This window comes from Cricetulus griseus (genome assembly GCF_003668045.3).
Source record: "Cricetulus griseus strain 17A/GY chromosome 1 unlocalized genomic scaffold, alternate assembly CriGri-PICRH-1.0 chr1_0, whole genome shotgun sequence".
In the NCBI taxonomy this organism is placed as follows: Eukaryota; Metazoa; Chordata; class Mammalia; order Rodentia; family Cricetidae; genus Cricetulus; species Cricetulus griseus.
Genome location: NW_023276806.1, coordinates 267,521,609 through 267,538,407, shown reverse-complemented (window position 1 = coordinate 267,538,407; position 16,799 = coordinate 267,521,609). Strand labels below are relative to the sequence as shown.

At 47.1% G+C, this 16,799-nt stretch overlaps 1 protein-coding gene across 1 annotated transcript in view; it reads left to right on the top strand.

Moving 5' to 3' along the window:
- Ccdc6 (coiled-coil domain containing 6) overlaps window positions 1-16,799 on the top strand; it is a 98,552-nt gene that overhangs the window by 52,471 nt on the left and 29,282 nt on the right. Inside the window, exon 3 of the mRNA XM_027395104.2 lies at window positions 5,197-5,325. Within this exon, the coding sequence (XP_027250905.1) occupies window positions 5,197-5,325 (129 nt within the window). The remainder of the gene's footprint in view (window positions 1-5,196; window positions 5,326-16,799) is intronic.

Here is a 16,799-nt window from a genome sequence, read left to right as displayed (position 1 = left end):
CAGCCAACAGTGTGCTCACTGCAGTGTGAGGACAGTGCACATTGTGCCGAGGGACAGGTGGCCATGAGGGATAGGCACCATGCATGTCTTGAGCCATCCCCCAGTGTTAGAAATTTAGGATGTGGGAGTCAGGCTCTGCATGCAAAGGTATAAAGTGACAGGGACACAACGTGGAAGTAGAGCCACTTTCTAGTAGGAGCAGGGCCAGGTGACTACCAGTATTGTCACCTTTATCCCTAGCCCTGAGTGGTTTCCAAGTTTTATAATTTCAAGAGACAGACTGAGGGAAAAAGACATGGGCTTTGCTTCTGTGTATATGTGTAGTCTGTGTGTTCAGATGTATATACCTTTGTATGTGTACAGGAGTGTGTATGCAGGCCAGAATTGTACAAGAGGTATCTGGTATCTCTCTCAAAAGCTCTTCACTTATCTCCTTCCTTCCTTCCTTCCTTCCTTCCTTCCTTCCTTCCTTCCTTCCTTCCCTCCCTTCCTCCCCCTCTCTCCCTTCCTCTCCCTCCCCCATCCCTCTCTTTTAATGTGTTATATGTGAGCATGTCTGTCTGTACAAGTGTTGGCCTGTGCCTTGCATTTCAATTGAGACAAGGTCTCTTTGTTCGCAGCTGTGTGTACATGTTAGCTAGCCCCAGCCAGAGTTTCTTGGCTTTTCCTGCCTCTGCCTCGAACCTCTCTTACAAGCACTGGGATTGCAGATGTACACACACACGCACACACACACCTGGTAGTTTTACATGATGGGTTCTGGCGATTGTTTCACCAAAGCCATCTTCTCAGCCAACTTTAATTTTTGAGTTGGCTTCTCTCACTGAACCTAGAGCTCTTTGATTCAGCTCTTCAGTTGGCCTTTGAGTTTCAGGGATCTGGTTGTCCACTCCTCCCACCCCCTCCCCAAGCTCTGGTTTTTACTTGGGTGCTAGGCCAACAGCATCCTCAAGCTTACACGGCAGGTATTTCACCCACTGAGCTATCACACCAGCCCAAGATTTGCCTCTACAACCACTCCCTTATCTAGGGCCATCTATTTCTGCCTCGGGGTATTAAATCTCATGCTGTCACCTGTACTAAGTGTGGAGGAAAGCCCAGGAGCTGACTGGACTAGATTACAGAAGGATTTGAAGATTATGCAAATATCTTTGGACTCAATCTGCAGTTAGTAGGCGGCTATTTTAGAGCATTGAAGAGGGCACTGGAGTATCAGGGCTTGTCTGCTGTGCTGGCTAGATTTATAGCAACTTAACACCAACTATAGTCATTTGAGAAAAGGGCACCTCAATTGAGAAAATGCCTCCATAAGATCAGGCTATAGGCAAGCCTGTAGGAAATTCTCTTAATTAGTGATTGATGGGGGAAGGCACAGCCTATTGTAGGTGGTAACCATCCCTGGGCTTGTGGTCCTGAGTTCTGTAAGAAGGCAGACTGAGCAGGCTATATGGAGCAAGCCAGTAAGCAGCACCCTCCATGGCCCCTGCATCAGTTCCTGCCTCCAGTTCCTGCCCTGCTTGAGTTCCAGTCCTGTTATCCTTCAGTGATGAACAGCTATATGGAGGTTTAAGTCAAATAAACCCTTTGCTCCCTAAGTTGCTTTGGTTATGGTGTTTTCACCACAGCAATAGAAAACCTAACCAAGCATCTGCTGAACCAGATCCGCTGAAGCCCCAGATCTGAGGTCTTCAGTGGTTCTGGGGATGTCCATTGATATAATCTCTTAAGAACCTCAGCCAGCCTGGGCCATAGAGGGTGTTTGACAGCCGTGGTAGAGGCTAAATTCATGTGGTGGAGGACAGAGAGACATGAAGGAACTGTTGTGCATGGGGGTGGGGGGACGACTGGGGGTGGAAATCAGAGCAGGCTCTTAAGTAAGAGACCCTCACAGTGAATCCAGAGCTCATGGTGTGTGTCTGAGTTGCCTCTCAGTCCAGGGCTGTAAAATGGGTTACTGAGAGTCGATGAATGTCCTCAGGCATTTGGGGATATTTTTCTCAAGGAAGTGACAGTCTAGTGACTAACTCTATTTACTGCCCTGTGGTAGGTTTTGCCTGGTCTCCATTCAGATGGCTGTGGCCATCTGGGCTGTCAGTCATCTCAGGATATCAGTAGGGAACAGGAACTTGTACACACAGAGTCAGATTACTGTTCAGTGGGGCACCTTGAGTCTTCTTCAGGAAGCTGGGTCCTGGGGTGACACTGGTAAGACCCCACAGCACTGCTGTGCAGCCTGAACCTGGCAGAGGACTGTTTTCTGAAACACTTGGGTCACAAAGTGTATTGAATTTTCATCACACGGTGTGAATATTGCACACAGCCTGGATGTGGTTTTAGTGTTGAGTGCCCCCATAGTGTTGTTCTGCCATAAAGGCAGAACATACTTTCTACCTGTAGGGTTTTGTCAGTGCTCAAATAGTTTCAGATTTTGAAGCATTTGGGGGCTTTCTGGTTAGGGGTACTCAGCCTGAATCTGCCAGAAATGGATAATTTATTATTTATTACCTCAGGCAGACTATCTGAGGCAACCTGTAGTTCTTTAAATCACTGTCTGTGCCCCTGCACCGCTCCATTTTCCTCCATGCTCCGCTCCCCTCTGTCTTAAATCTCATCACATCACTGTGGGGTGTAGGCCATTCCTCTACATCTCTCTTGGATCCATGTTTTCTCTTCTGTTCCTCCTCCTCCTCTCAGAAACTCCCGTGCCCTGCTTTGAATTGCCTGTCACCTGAGAGGTGGCAGAAGGGACCTGCAGCTGTGCTGATTGATTCTTTTCTATCCTTGGGGCACAATGGCAACTGTGAACCTCCAGCAGAGTCAGGGCTTGGGGTAGCTGGAAAGTTTTCAAATGGTTTGTGTAACCTGGGGACCTTGTCCTGGTAATGGTGGCTTTATCATCCAGTTTTCCTTGAGGAAAGTGAAGCTGCAGAGCCTTTATACAGCCTTTGTTCCAAGTTCACCATGCCATCTTTAACGGAAATGTCTCACTGTTTATTGACAGCAGAACATCTGTCTAAACATGACTTCCTGCCATCAGCCAGAGCCTCCCTGTTCTCGGATTAACATTCTCTGACAGATGATGCTGGTTGGGCCAGAAGCTCTTCAGTGCTAGATTCCATTCTTTATTGTTTTAATTTACCTGGGGCAGAAGCAATGATACTCTTTTTTTTTTTTTTAAAAAAAAAAAAAGGAAAGAAAAATTAAAGGAGCCATTTTTAGCTAATAAAATGTCTACAGTTGAAAAAGGTGTCGGAGGATATATTTAGAAACACCTTTATGTAGATGGATTAAAGGGTTTAAGACTTAAGTGTCTCTTGCCCTTAACTCACAGACAGGCCTAATGTCACTAGTCTGTTTCAAGGCACAGGAACATCTTAACAGTGGACTTTTACCACCGACATGGTACCTGCACTCCACATGTCTAGAACGGCAGTATTTGCTGAAGACAACCCTTGCTTATTTTTCAGGGTCTGGCACTCAGGGTCTCCTCCCAGGCTCTGTCCACTTTGTAGTTTTAATTACAGCATGGTCTTGCAGAACCTGAGTTTTCAAGAATGAGCTAAGAATAGATTTATCCCTGTAAGCCTCATCTCACATCTGCTTTTTGTTATTTGTCTGGGTCCCTGCAAGGGTGACCAGCTTGCTTTTGGGGAGGGAGGGAACAGGAGCAGCTGTTTCAGTCAACACTTCCCATGGTGGAAGATGACCTCAGATTGAAAAGTTGCCTTTAGACAGGGTATGTACTTCCCAAGCAGCAGAAATCCTGCCAAATGAGAGTGTGTGTCCTTTTTGGGGTGACCTGGCCAGGGTCTCCCAGTAACCCACTGTATCCTCCTGAGGGAAGGATGGCTGGCCTAATTTTTTTTTTTTTTCTTCTTCTTCTGATTTAATCATCTGACTCTCCAAATGCCAAACATGTCTCTAGGAACGCCTGGGGGCGGAGTCTGCAGGCAGCCTTCCTGGAGTGTCTTGGGTTTGCTGAGGGATGGGGTCAAGAGCAGGGTGTGGTTCCGGAGTTCTGTTGTTTTCCAGGTACATTGCCCTCCGTTCAGTGAGCTGTTGTGTTCTATATAAAAATGGAGGTGAGTGTGAGGGGCCCCAGCTCATGCAGAACATACTGTTGAGTGAGAGAAGCTAAACTTTGTGTACTTCGTTGTTTGTAGCAGCTTTTGCTTAGGTTCCTGGGTTCTGAAGCAGAGGGATGACTCTGACTGTGTCTGAGTCTCCTTGACCCCATCCACCCATGGGAGTACTGGAAATCATGGCTGGTTATCAGTGAGAACTCTGGCCTCCCCTGCAACCCCTGGGTTTCTTTAATTTCCTTTTGGTTTTGAAGGTTAGTTTTATATTTAAATTGTGTATAATTTTTACTTGTAGCACCGTAGCTTTAACTTCTAATTGCATACATAAGAGGTTCCACCCTGCTTCCCCTCCCCCACACCCTGGGTTCTTTAGCAAGACGTAGGAGGTGTGATGGATGATTTCATTATGCAAAGAAAACTAATGTTGCTGATTTTTGCCAACGCCTGCTTACGTGCACCTTGGGAAACAGCGTAATTCCGAATAATTTGCTAGGTGTATTTTTGGATTGTGACATCTCTTTCTACAGATGTGATGCAAATCTGAGTAGATTACGGTTAATTTAATGATTGGCAGTGTGAAGTTTCTACATGGAAAATTCCTTGGGTCGGTGAGATGGCTGAGCGGGCAGACGCACTTGTCACAAAAGTTCAATGACGTCAGTTCAATCCCAAGTCTCAAGGCAGAAGAAGAGAACTTACCTCCTCTTGAAAGTTGTCCTTTGACCTCCACATAGCTGGCATGTGTGTGCCGCCCAAAGTCCTTAGTCTTTCTGTCCATGATGTATAACTTGAAAGAGACACCAGTAAATTCATGTTCTAAAGTGCCCTTCTCCTCTCGTCCCAGGGGGTCCCAATCCATCCTCATTTAGAGACATCCACTTAACTCTTTTAGAATAGATAAGAGTGTTTAATTATGGTTTAATATTTGCTCTTTGCATAGTGCCCAGTGTTGTTTACAAGGAAGCAGCCACCAGTTGTGCATGTGTGAGCACAGGTTGGCCCCATTGTGTTTGTGCGTGGCTTCCCAGTTGGCGCAGCCTTTGGAAGCCCTGGTTGGCCTGGCATTTGTGGCGTTTGAGTTGCTCAGTGTCCGCACCATCTTCTTCCCTTCCAGCTGCAGCACGAGAAAGCAGAGCTGGAGCAGCACCTGGAGCAGGAACAGGAGTTTCAGGTCAACAAGCTGATGAAGAAGATTAAAAAGCTGGAGAATGACACTATCTCCAAGCAGCTCACCTTAGAACAGGTGAGCTCCTGCTGCCTCTGCCTTCCCTTCTAGCCCCTGGGGGGTGGGGGGGTGGGGGGGCAGGCATGGAGGGGCAGAGGGGAGAGACTCCTTTCAGTACGTCCCCCCCACAGTGGGGACCGTATTTCGAGCGTTGGTGAGTTTACCGTGTCCTGTTCATCCTCTCACATGCTCTCTTGCGCTAACCACAGCGTGTTTCACGAGCTGTGATCCTGATTTATAGCGGGAAGCGTCAAGTTCCTGTTCTGTGAAGGGGGGGTGGGGCTCTAACTCTAGGATGGTTTCTGTGTCAATCCTCCACCAGGCTCGTGGGGACCAAAAGCTACTGTCAAGAGTGGCTCTGAAGAAACAATGGACACCTGCCCACAGCTCTAACACTCTCACAGGAGCAGACTCCACTCAGCTAGCCTTGTATAGACTGACAGGATGACTTGGTCAGTTCGTCCTGATAAACTGTGCTCACTTCCCTGAGGGTCTCCATTAACAAAACAGGGAACACGTAGACTGGGAGGTACAAAAGATCTAATGGGACTCATCTGCTTGTCTGACAGGCTAGTGTGGGTGTCCATTCCAGAACTAGCCTGAAAAGCACATACTGGTCCTCCTTCTGATGTCATACACAGCTGTGGGCAGCTGTCATCCTTCCGTTCAGGCCATTATGTCCCAGGCATTGTGACCTTTGGTGCCTTTTCTCACTCAGTAGCCGGAATATGAGATTTCCCTAAGATGACCTAAAAGACTGTCCATGGTGTGTGGCTCTGGGCTTCCACGCAAAGAAAGATGAGCAGGTGGGTTAAGCCCTCCCAGCTCCATCCTGCAGATGTCAAGTATCGTGTAATGATTTAGCGACACTTGTGCTAGCCCTCTGACCTCTGTCACAGTCCACATCTTTTCTGATTGTCCATCCTTGTGCATACCCATTTGTCTGATACTCTATAGCTCTAGTTAACAGTTTGCCTGAGTTGAAGCCAGGATGGAATTGAAAGGTGTTTTCAGCCGATGGTGACTTCTTTTTCTTGTGGTATCACATAATTCCTTACACAAAGGTGTCTAAGGAGGGGACCGGTTGTTCCTGGGTCTTGTGGGACTAAATGGTTTCTTTAAAAATGTCCTCATCCCTTCTATGTTAAATCTGGTTTCCAGGGCCTGCTTATTTCCTAAGTATATCTAGAGTACTCTGTTTCTATTATCAGCTTTGAAGTGTAGCTGCATTCTGTAAGTTTTGGAAAACTGATTTCCTCAGTTTTAAAACATTTTGTTTCAGTGTTTACCTATTGCATTGCCTCGAGAGACAAGCAGCTCTGCAAGGTATACCTTTGAAGATTTGTGTCTTAATGCACCATACAGGTCCCAGGTGTCTAGACCATTTAACTGGGGGGTACCCAGGTGGCTTAGGTGGAGTCTGACAATGTTAGTACTGGGCAATCTCCACTGGGATCTTACGATGTCAGCCACCCGTATTTTAAGCGGCTTCAGCCTGTTATGTGTTCATGAGCTATGACCCCTTCCCCAGGTGTCAAATTGGTGGCAAGGTGGAGAAAGTAAGCTAGTGACAGCAGGAAAGGTCTGTGGTCTCAGGCTTTGGGGAGTTAGGGAAAGGAGGTGACAGAACTTTTCCAGGGGGGACACAGCACACATGTTTATTCACCCCGCATAGGAAACTCACCAGTAGCCCAAAATATGGGCACCACCTAAGTGCAACTTGGTGAACCAGTGAGTTCTATTGAGGTTGCTTCCAGGAATACGGGTGAGGGGTTACAGGAGCAGAAATGACTCAAAAACAGCCCTGTCACCAAGGCCTACCCCAGCATGGGTGACAGCTCACAAAAGCCAGAGAACTGGAGAATGTTGCACAGCAGGTTTGGAGAGTGTCCTTAGTCCAGACCACTCCCAGGCAGGTGGCGGGGTTTCTGCTTCTTCAGGCAGCTGGTTTGTTACAGTTTTGCTTCCTTGAGTCTGAGGGGGAACTCTCTATTTTAATGCTGGCTCTAGCAGGGAGGGGCCTAATGAATCTGGTCAGTTTCGGGGCCTTTCTGAGGCTCTTTTGAGTTGTTTACCTTTGCTGCAAGATGGAGCATTTCAGTCTCAGGAACTTACACGAAAAGGGGGTGTGAAGGCGAGACTGGAGCACGGATGGTCATACCCACTGGCTTTCAGGCTCTGGTCTCTTGGCAGGCTTAGGTAACAGCCCAAGGTGCACATTTGGTCTGCGAGCTTGCATCTTACCAGGAAAGGGTCCAGCAGTGTGCCTTGCAGAGAGCCTCTTGGTGGAAGGGAATGTGAGAGAGCCACGTCAAGGTTCTATTTTAATTAACGGGGAGAGATGTAACATTGTCTAAAATGTCTCTGGCAGTCTGGTGGGCGGGTCTGGGTGGTTAGGTGTGAAGAACTATACTGCATCATTTTACCCTGCACGTAATCTTCACCAGTGTTTGGGAAGGATGTTCGGGTTTCTTCTGAGCCACTGCGACATCACCTGAGCAGCTTTATGGTCAACTCAGTGGTTGTCTCCGTGTGTCTCTGTGGGATGCTATACCGTCTGTTGCAGGCCGCATGGCTTGGCACAATGTGTGCAGTTAATGTGCTATGCGTGGCCTGTTACCGTCAATGGTGGGTCCCTTTGTTTTTTTTTTTTTTTTTTCTGAAGGTCAGCCACTGTTGTAGACATAGCTGCTGCTGCTGGGGGTGGAGGGTGGGGTGCTCCGTCCTGTGGCCCCATATACCTATGGTTAGCCAGAGCTGTCCTCAGTGTGGCTTTGAGCACAAGAGAGCTGTCATTTACCCGTTAGAAGACAACACTGGTTGGGGGAGGGGGGTTGGAGTGTTCAGGGCCTGCTATTAATGTGAAAGGAACCAGGTGTCAAAATCTGGTTCCTCTGTTGAGGTTTTGCTTCTGTTTCTGTGTTTGAAGACGGATATCATGTAGGCCAGGCTGGCCTCAAACTCGCTGTTGCGGCTGAGGGCGACCTTGAACATCTGGTCTTCCTGCCGCCAGTTTCTAGCCCAGAGAATCAAACCCAGGGCTTCTTCTGCATGCTAAGTGGGCGTTCAACAGCTAGCCCAAGCTGCAGCCCCGCCCCCTCCCCCCATTTAGACACAGTTCTATCGAGATGTAATTCACAGTTCTGTCCTGCCATCATCAGTCACCTTAGAACAGTTCGTGGAATCAGACAGAGGCTCTGTACCCTCTACCTGTCTGTCCCACATCCCGTAACTGCTGGACTGTAGACAGATCTGTGTATTTTATGCTTTTCTTCCAACTAACATCATACAGAACGTGGGGTTTTGAGACAGATACCCTTCGTTTAGCATAGTGTCCCATGTCTGCCCACTTTATCCCCTTTCTGGTCAAATAATTTTCCACTGTATGTGGTATACTACATCTTTCTTTTCCATTCATCATCTGAGAGATGTTTGGATTGATTGTTACAGTGTTTTACAAAGATTCGTGTACAGTTATTTTTTTGGGGGGGTTCCCCTCTGTGAACAGCAAGAAACTCTAACTTTTATGGCCTTAAGCCTACCTAGGAATGAAAATTGCTAGGTTACATGGTTACTATCCAAAATTGTACAAAACATAGTTTTAGCATAATGTACACTTGGTGAATTGAAGCCGAGGTGTAGGGCTTTTGGAAGGTGTTCTGCAGAACTTTGTATTGGCCGTACTGTGTTCATTCGAAGGTGCAGCTTGGACTGTGATTGCCTCACTGTTCTTCATAAGCACAGGTTACCTGGCCATGAGCCGTGTTCTTGGGCTCCCCCTCCTGGAAGCCACACTTAACCTCACCTCTATGAGGCCCTTGCTGTTGGCTGGTCACATTGAAAGTCGGGACCTCCTTGTGACAGGTTAATGAGTAGTGTGTTTGATCTTCTCTGAGATGCAGAGCCTGGCTTCTTCACCACTAAGGCAGGGGAAGGTAACAGCCTGATGAGTAAGGTTCCTAGACCATCAAAGCTGCTGCTGGTGTTTTTGTTGCAGCGTGTGAGTTCATAGTTGAAAGGCCGTGCTGTTGGAAAGATAAATGTCATCGTCAAACCCTGTGGGAACGTGAGACATCAGCTCTGCTTCCAGAAGTCATGGCAGTATCCTCTCCTTCCTGTTGCACCTCCGCCAGACCATTCTGCAGAGGCGGAGGCTCCTGGGACTTGCTCCTTAGTAACAGATGAGTTTGGCCTGTAGTGACCCAACCCATTTGGGCTCCCTTCTCAGAGATGGAACCAGAGAGAGAGAGACAGGCACCAAGCTTTCTTCTGTTACACAGGTCACACATGACAGGCGAGGGCAACATCCTCCAGTCTTGGTGTTCCAGACAAGGAAGTATGTTCTTAGTCCCCTAGGGAACGCAACTTCTACAGCCTACAAAGTTCCTAACTGTCTAGTTAGGGTTTACTTCCTATTGTAAATGCTAATGCCAAAGAGAATTTATAAGCAGGTGTTTGAACAGATGCTGGAAATAATGGAGACCTGCTAGGTCTTTACTGAACACAGTATTGAACTGGATTGGTCTTGCCGACATACTTTTAGTGCTGTTAGCAAACACTGCCCATTGCCTGTGAATCCTTCTCAGTAGGTCTTTGATGGACAACTTGGTCTTTTCCTTGCTATTCGAATTTTCTCAGGTGACAGTAACATTTAGAAGGGTTTTGGTTTTTTTTTCCCCTTATCTAAAAACAAAACTTTGATCCAAAAATGTTTACTGTCAGCTGGGTAAGATTGTCCTCACCTGTCTACCAGGCAAGTCACAAGATAGCTTGTTAATTGAAGCCCAGCTCCCCAGTTACCAGGGCCTTCTCTGCGCTTGGCTCAGAAAACTGTCTCATGAGAAGTGCAGCGCCTCGGATGTGGCCAGTGTGGTAACCTGGTTCTGCTGGCGTGGCCTGGAACCTTCAAGGGGTGGCAATGAAGGAATTAGGTCGGTGAGGGCACTGATGCCTTCAGAACGGTGTGGTTCTGGTGTTAGAGAAAGACTGGATTGTGAAAGAGCAAGGCAAATTCCAATCTCTGGTTTCCCATCTGTCTGTCCACTATCCTTCTACTGTGACGCTATGCGCCAGGTTGAGATGCAAGCCGGGGGCCCTCTTCAGAACTGAACCCAAAACTGTATGCTGAATAAATGTTCACCATACCCTAGCATTGGGTATTTTGTTACAGGAACACAAAATGGACCAGGGAAAGAGAGAATCAGTGGCTGTCCAACATCCAGCATAGATACTCAAGTAACTCTGTGAGATGGAGGTTCTGTTCCTCCTGACCCAGCAACCGTTCAGACCCAAATAAACACACAGAGGCTTCTATTAATTAGAAACTGTTTGACTAATGGCTCAGACTTCTTAAGGCCAGTCCTCTCTTAATTATTAACCCATAACTATTAATTTATGTATTTCTACATGGCCATGTCTTACCGGAGAATGCTCCAACATGTTACTCTTTCAGCACCTACATGGCATCTCTCAGCCTCCTGTCCCCAGAATTCTCCTCGTCTGGTAGCCTCACCTATACTCCCTGCCTGGCTACTGTCCAATTAGTGTTTTATTCATAAACCAATAAGAAACACATGTATTAGACTACAGAAGGACATCCCCCATCAACGAAGCAGGAAAATAGTGGTATAAGTTCAGTCCTGTGACTCAGCTCACACTGCCGTGGGCTAAATGCCTGCCTTCCCTCTATCTGTCCATCCCTCACTCCTTCCCTCCCTCCCACAATGGACCCCATGTAACTCCGTCAGTTACTCTTATGTGAGTTGTCTCTGCTCTCTCCAAATCCATGTGGGAAGGGTGGATTCTGGGTTGGTATAGTCACTTGATTAACAACTATTAATGCCAGCTCTTCAGCCAAAGTAACTTCCAGAAGTTTCCCTGGAGTCCATTCTCCTCCCTTATGGAATGAGTCCTGTGACCCCAGGCCTGCAGTTTGACCCTTTTTTTTTTTTTGTGAAAGGGGCATAATGTCTAGTTTTTGGGTTTCGGGGACTATTTACCGCCCCCACCCCCGCCTCCACGCTCCATGTGGATGGACCATCTCTCACTCCTCTGATGCAGGAGGAATCAGCTCACTCGATAGCCCAGCACAGGGCCTGTTGTGTTACTTACTGTGTGTTGACTATGGTGAATTTGAGAAGGTAGGCACTCAGGCGCTGAGTGATGATTCTTCAATCCTGCCTTAGTTTTGGAAGGCGCAGGTCACAAAAGATGACCCCTTTCACAGTCCAGCAGCAGGCTGTGAGACCTGCAGGTGGGAAAGCATGCTCTGATGTGTCAGAAACTTTGCTGTTTCCAGAACTTTCTTGAGCTTGTTCCTTCTGCCTAGAACACTGTCTTCCGTGCTCCATTACGCCTCCCAGTCTGTCCTTCAGTGAGCCAGGCATCTGCACATGTTGTCCAGGCATCTCGTAACATCACACACTTGGCTCAGTTGTTTCTATATCGTAAGCTCCCTAGAATGTCAAGTAGGGCAGACTCTGTGCTGACCCCATGATCATGTTCCTAGTGACAAGTATCACAGCAGCTGCCAGTAAACAGTGGAGGTTGTTGAGCTGGAGAGATGGTTCAGCGGTCCTTGCTGATTAATCATGAGAACTGAGTTCAAATCCCATTACCCACGTGAGGTAGCCAGCTCACAAACACCTTTATGTACCTCCCGCTCTGAGGGATCCAGCGCCCATTTCTGACCTATATGGACACCTACACACGAGTGCCCCTACATCTGCACATACGTAAGTGTGAACGCACATGATAAAACAAATCTTAATAAAAGAAGAAAAGTCGTTTCTTGTCCCTTAGGGTCTTTGGAGCTACCCACTTTCCAGGAACACAAGCAACCGACACCTCACCCCTTCACAGCCTGTTCACCCACACTTCACTTTCTAAGGTTTCTCTCCTCTGATGTCCGTGTGACCTGTCTCCTTGGACTTTGTTTTTGCCTGTATCTCCGTTGTGCTAATTGGATACACGATTCTATATGAATTCATGTCTGTCACATTTGTCACAGTCTCCCAGGAAAGATGACAGGAGTTTCCTGGCCTGGAATCTTGTTCTGGGATGACACGTGGTCCCCAGTGGTCAGTAATGCTGGGTGGACACCTGCCATGGAAGGAAGCAACCACCAGGCAGCAGAAGAGACTGGACTGGGACACACTGAGATGAAGGCAGAAAAGACAGACCTGGACCAGCTAGAGAGAGACACCCATGTCCAGTCTTGTTCGGGGAAGCAAATGTCCTGGCAGGCAGGAGTGGGAGAGGAGGCAGGCCACTGTCAGCTGACCGTGCACAGCCATGCTGACAACAGACGTGCTGGTGAAGGTGATAAACAGGTCCTTCCTCTCCCTCACAGGGTATGGAGAGACACGGGCTGTAGCAACTGGATTTTGAGGACATAAACTCGTATTAGCAGTGAATCATTTAGCTGTCCCAGGGCCTGGCCAGGCCTCGGTGCTATCAATGTCCATTGGTGTTACCCTCAGTTCCTAGTCCCAGAAGGTGACTCATGGGCTTGATAAAAGCCCAGCTTCGGAGGCCAGTGCCGAGTGTCGTCTACAGCTGCAGGAAACTACATAGTCCAATAGGACTTCAGTCGGAGTCCTTGGGAAAAGATTTCATCTTCATTATATTTTTTATTGATTTTTGTGACCTGGCAGTTTCATGCCTGCATACGTGACATTCTGATTACCCTCTTCTGCTCACCCCTGTGTCTTCCTTCAATGCCTATTGACCACCCTCATCTTTATTAGTACCTCTGCTCCCTGTGAACCTCCTCCTCTGTATCCCACCCCAGATTCCTGCTCTTGGCTCCCTGACCTACATCCCTACCAACAACCCTTCCTCATCAAAGCCCCTTCCTGATAAGTGCCCCCTCCCCCACTGATCAACCCGCCTTCTCCCCTACCAGTCCCTCTCCAAGACTGACAATCATTCAAGTTTACATTTGGGATTCTTACTCTTAGAATCCGAGTTCTTTGTGTGCTACAAAATGCCTTTTGTGTTGTTCAAAAGGTAATTGGTTCACAATAAAAACCAAACTGACACCCCATGAGTGACTTGAGCACATAGCCACCAGAGTGCATATTTTGTAGTGTGAGTTGGCTCACTGGTGAGTCGCCTGGAGATCAGTTGTCCGTGGCCTGTCCCTGTGTCTTTCACAAGAGTGAAGTCCTTGGCTTTTTTTTGTTGGAGAACAAAGTATATCTTAAAGCACCAGCAGTGAGAACCAGACAAGGCCTGTTAGCATCCCATTCATAACTGCCCTTGCAGATTCCAGCAGCTGGAGGGGCATGTTGGGAGGGGCTGGTGGTACCTGCTGTTCGCTGTGTGTTTTGAAAGCACGAAGAGTAGAAGAATAACCTTTATTTCTTGCGCATCCTCCTGCATTAAGGCAATAAAATCCCATGACCTCCTCCATACACGTTTTGAAGCTCAATTTCAAACACCAGTCTCAAATTATGGAAGCTTCAAAGCCTCTTATTAAACTCAAATGTTTGCATTGTAATGACAGTCCCTCGCTCTCCCAAGAATATTGGGAAAACAGTACAAAAAGATACATAAAACCACAAAGATATTAGCAGGACGGCGCCTGTATTTCCACATGCACACTCCCAGCTGCTGTTGGTAGTTTTTCTTCATCTTCCCCTCCTCTTCTCGTCCTCCTTTTTCTGGAGGCAATAATGAGCATTTCATTTTGATGCTGGATGACAGCAGATCTTTGGAGCTATGTCAGTTACTTCCAAAGCTTGGGTACGAGAGGGGGCGTCCTGATGCCAGGCGTCCCCCAATTAAGTCCAAAAACTCCACTGTGGTCCTCCTTGTTTAATGTTATTTTGTAGCATCCCGTAATATTTGCATGTGGGTCACATGGGTGGTGTTACATGATGGTATTACATGATGTACCTCCCACATCGTCTGTCCAGGAGAGAAGGAGGAAACATCTCATCATCCAGTGATACACATTGAATGATCAGGCCCACAGGGTCAAATCATTGACACCAGGGGTGCTATAGTGAGGGCAGTAAAACCCAGAGCCGCCATCCTGAGATCACATGCTTATCATTTGAAATATATCAGGATCCTGCTGAGATCTTGCTGGATGTGGGTTGTCTTAGAGAAGATGTTCTGAGCATTGTGCACATGGAAAATGAATGAATGACCAAACTCAACCCTGCTCAGTGCAGTGGGATAATGTGGCGATGATAAATGGTTTTGTTTTAAGGAAACTTGCATTTTTGGATACAGTACATCTCCAGAAGTTTCTTCGGTTTTTATTTTCTTAAAGAACATTATTTTAGGGCCACCAAGATTGCTTCCTGGGTAAGAAAGCTTGCCACTAAGCCCGATGACCTGAGTTTGAGCTGTAGACATTACATGGCTTACAGAGAGAACAGACTCCTGAAAGTTGTCCTGTAACTGCCAACCTCCCCAACAGTAAATGAATTGATGCTTGTGACAGTCACAGATCCATTTCTGTAAGAGCTGTCCAGTGACTTTTTTTTAGATTTAAATTTATTTTATTTATATGTATGTGTCTGTGTGGAGTCACTGAGGAGGCCTGAGTAGGGCTATGGATCCCATGAAGCTGGAGATACACGGGGTGGGGGGTGGGGGTGAGCCATCAGGTATGGGTGCTGGAGACTTAACTCAGGGCTTGAGCCCTGAGCCATCTCTCCAGCCCCTCCGCTGAGTTTTTGACATAGCTAAAGGACACATGCCCAGTGGTTTTCGGACTGCTTCCCATCACAGTAATTACTTGGTCAAAAAGGAGAAACAGTCCTGGAGAGCCATGGACCAGCATGCCAGCTTATGTAATAGAGTGCTGATGTCACAGGAAGGGAGACCTGTGTGTCTGTTGTTGTTGCTGGTTTTTTTTGTTTTTGTTTTTGTTTTTGTGTGTGTGTTTCCACTGAGTGTTGTGGCCCATGCTTTTAATCCCAACATTTGGGAGGCAGGCAGATTTCGGAACAGTGATCCTCAACATGCTGAACGCTGCCATTAATACAGTTCTTCAACAAAATTATTTTTGTTGCTGCTTCATAACTAATCATAATGTAAATATCTTTGTTTACTGATGGTCTTAGGCGACCCTTGTGAAAGGCTATTTGATACTCCACCAAGGGGTCATGATACACAGGTTGAAAACACTGTTTTAGAAGAAGTTCTTTTAAGAGATGTAGGTGGTTTTATAAAGCCTGACTCAGGACTCTCTTGGTGTCTCCCAGAGAGGTGACCCTCTGCACACCTTTGTCCTTGTAGGAAGTGATCGATCCACTTAAGGATGCCTAATACACATAAATTAGCACCAATTTATTGCTGGATAGCTGTTGGTGGTTGCTGGATTGCTTCTATTGTGAAATTACAGATTTCTAAAATTAGATGCCTTTACATTTTTTTTATGACAAAAATAGATGTTCATTTTTAAAAATTGGGTAAGGCAGGAAATGGAAAAGAGATGACCATTTCTTCCAGGGGACTATTTACCCCACTGAACAGTTGGTTCAACACACCCACCCACCCTACCTCACCCCACTCACCAACCCCAGTCGCCCCTCAGCACAGAAACATTTTCAACTTCTGGGGGTCATACTGACCTTCAGTGATGGTTGGAATCTCTGGTACTTTAAAGTGGCTACCCTTCCCCTCCTCTTACTCTTTGCTGGTCAGCATCTATGAAGCTTTCGTTTGTGAGCCCAGGGGATACCTCAGGACCTGTCTGTAGTGCTGATTGGTTGATCAGATAAAGGCTTGGGGGACAGTGGCAATGTCTTAATCTAGACTGTATGTGTTGTTGTTTCAGGACTGTTTTCTGGAAGGCAAGGGCCAGAATCAGAGGTGGTCTTTGGTACGAGGACCCTCACCAGGGCTGAGTAATCACCCAGAAACCAGCAGAGGCTGTGCTTAGGTTCTAGCTGTCCCCACAGGTTTAATCGGTGAATGGTGTGCCACCGGGCTACTCTACACTGCCAGCATCTACCGTGGACTTTGTTCTGATGTATATGCAAAGGTTTGATTAGCTTACAGGGAAGGGGAGTCCAATGGAATGAGGCAAGACCTTTGTCAGTCTCCACTCTGGCAGTGAAGTCCACACAGCTCACTCCTGAGTAGCATTGGTCATTTGTAAATACTGTGCTTTTATTTTCCCAAGTGGTTCTGGTCTACCACTAGGTCAGCACTATGGACGCCTGGTCATATATGATATTAAAAGTACTAGTGGTAGGGGTGGGCTGAGCTAGGGTGACCTTCAACTGTAACCTCTCTGAAAGGACTTGGAGAGTTGGTAATCCCATCACCCTCTTGTTTTCTTAGACTTTGTCACCTTCTCAGTGAGCCAAAATAAAAGAATCCTGGCTACGTGTTTGGTTGATGGAGGGCTTGTATTTGAATAGATTATATTCCCTACATCCTTTGTGTGAGTGGGGTCTTGCTATGTGGTGCCTTCAGACTTGTGCATGCCTAGCACTTCAGAGAGAGAGAGAGAGAGAGAGAGAGAG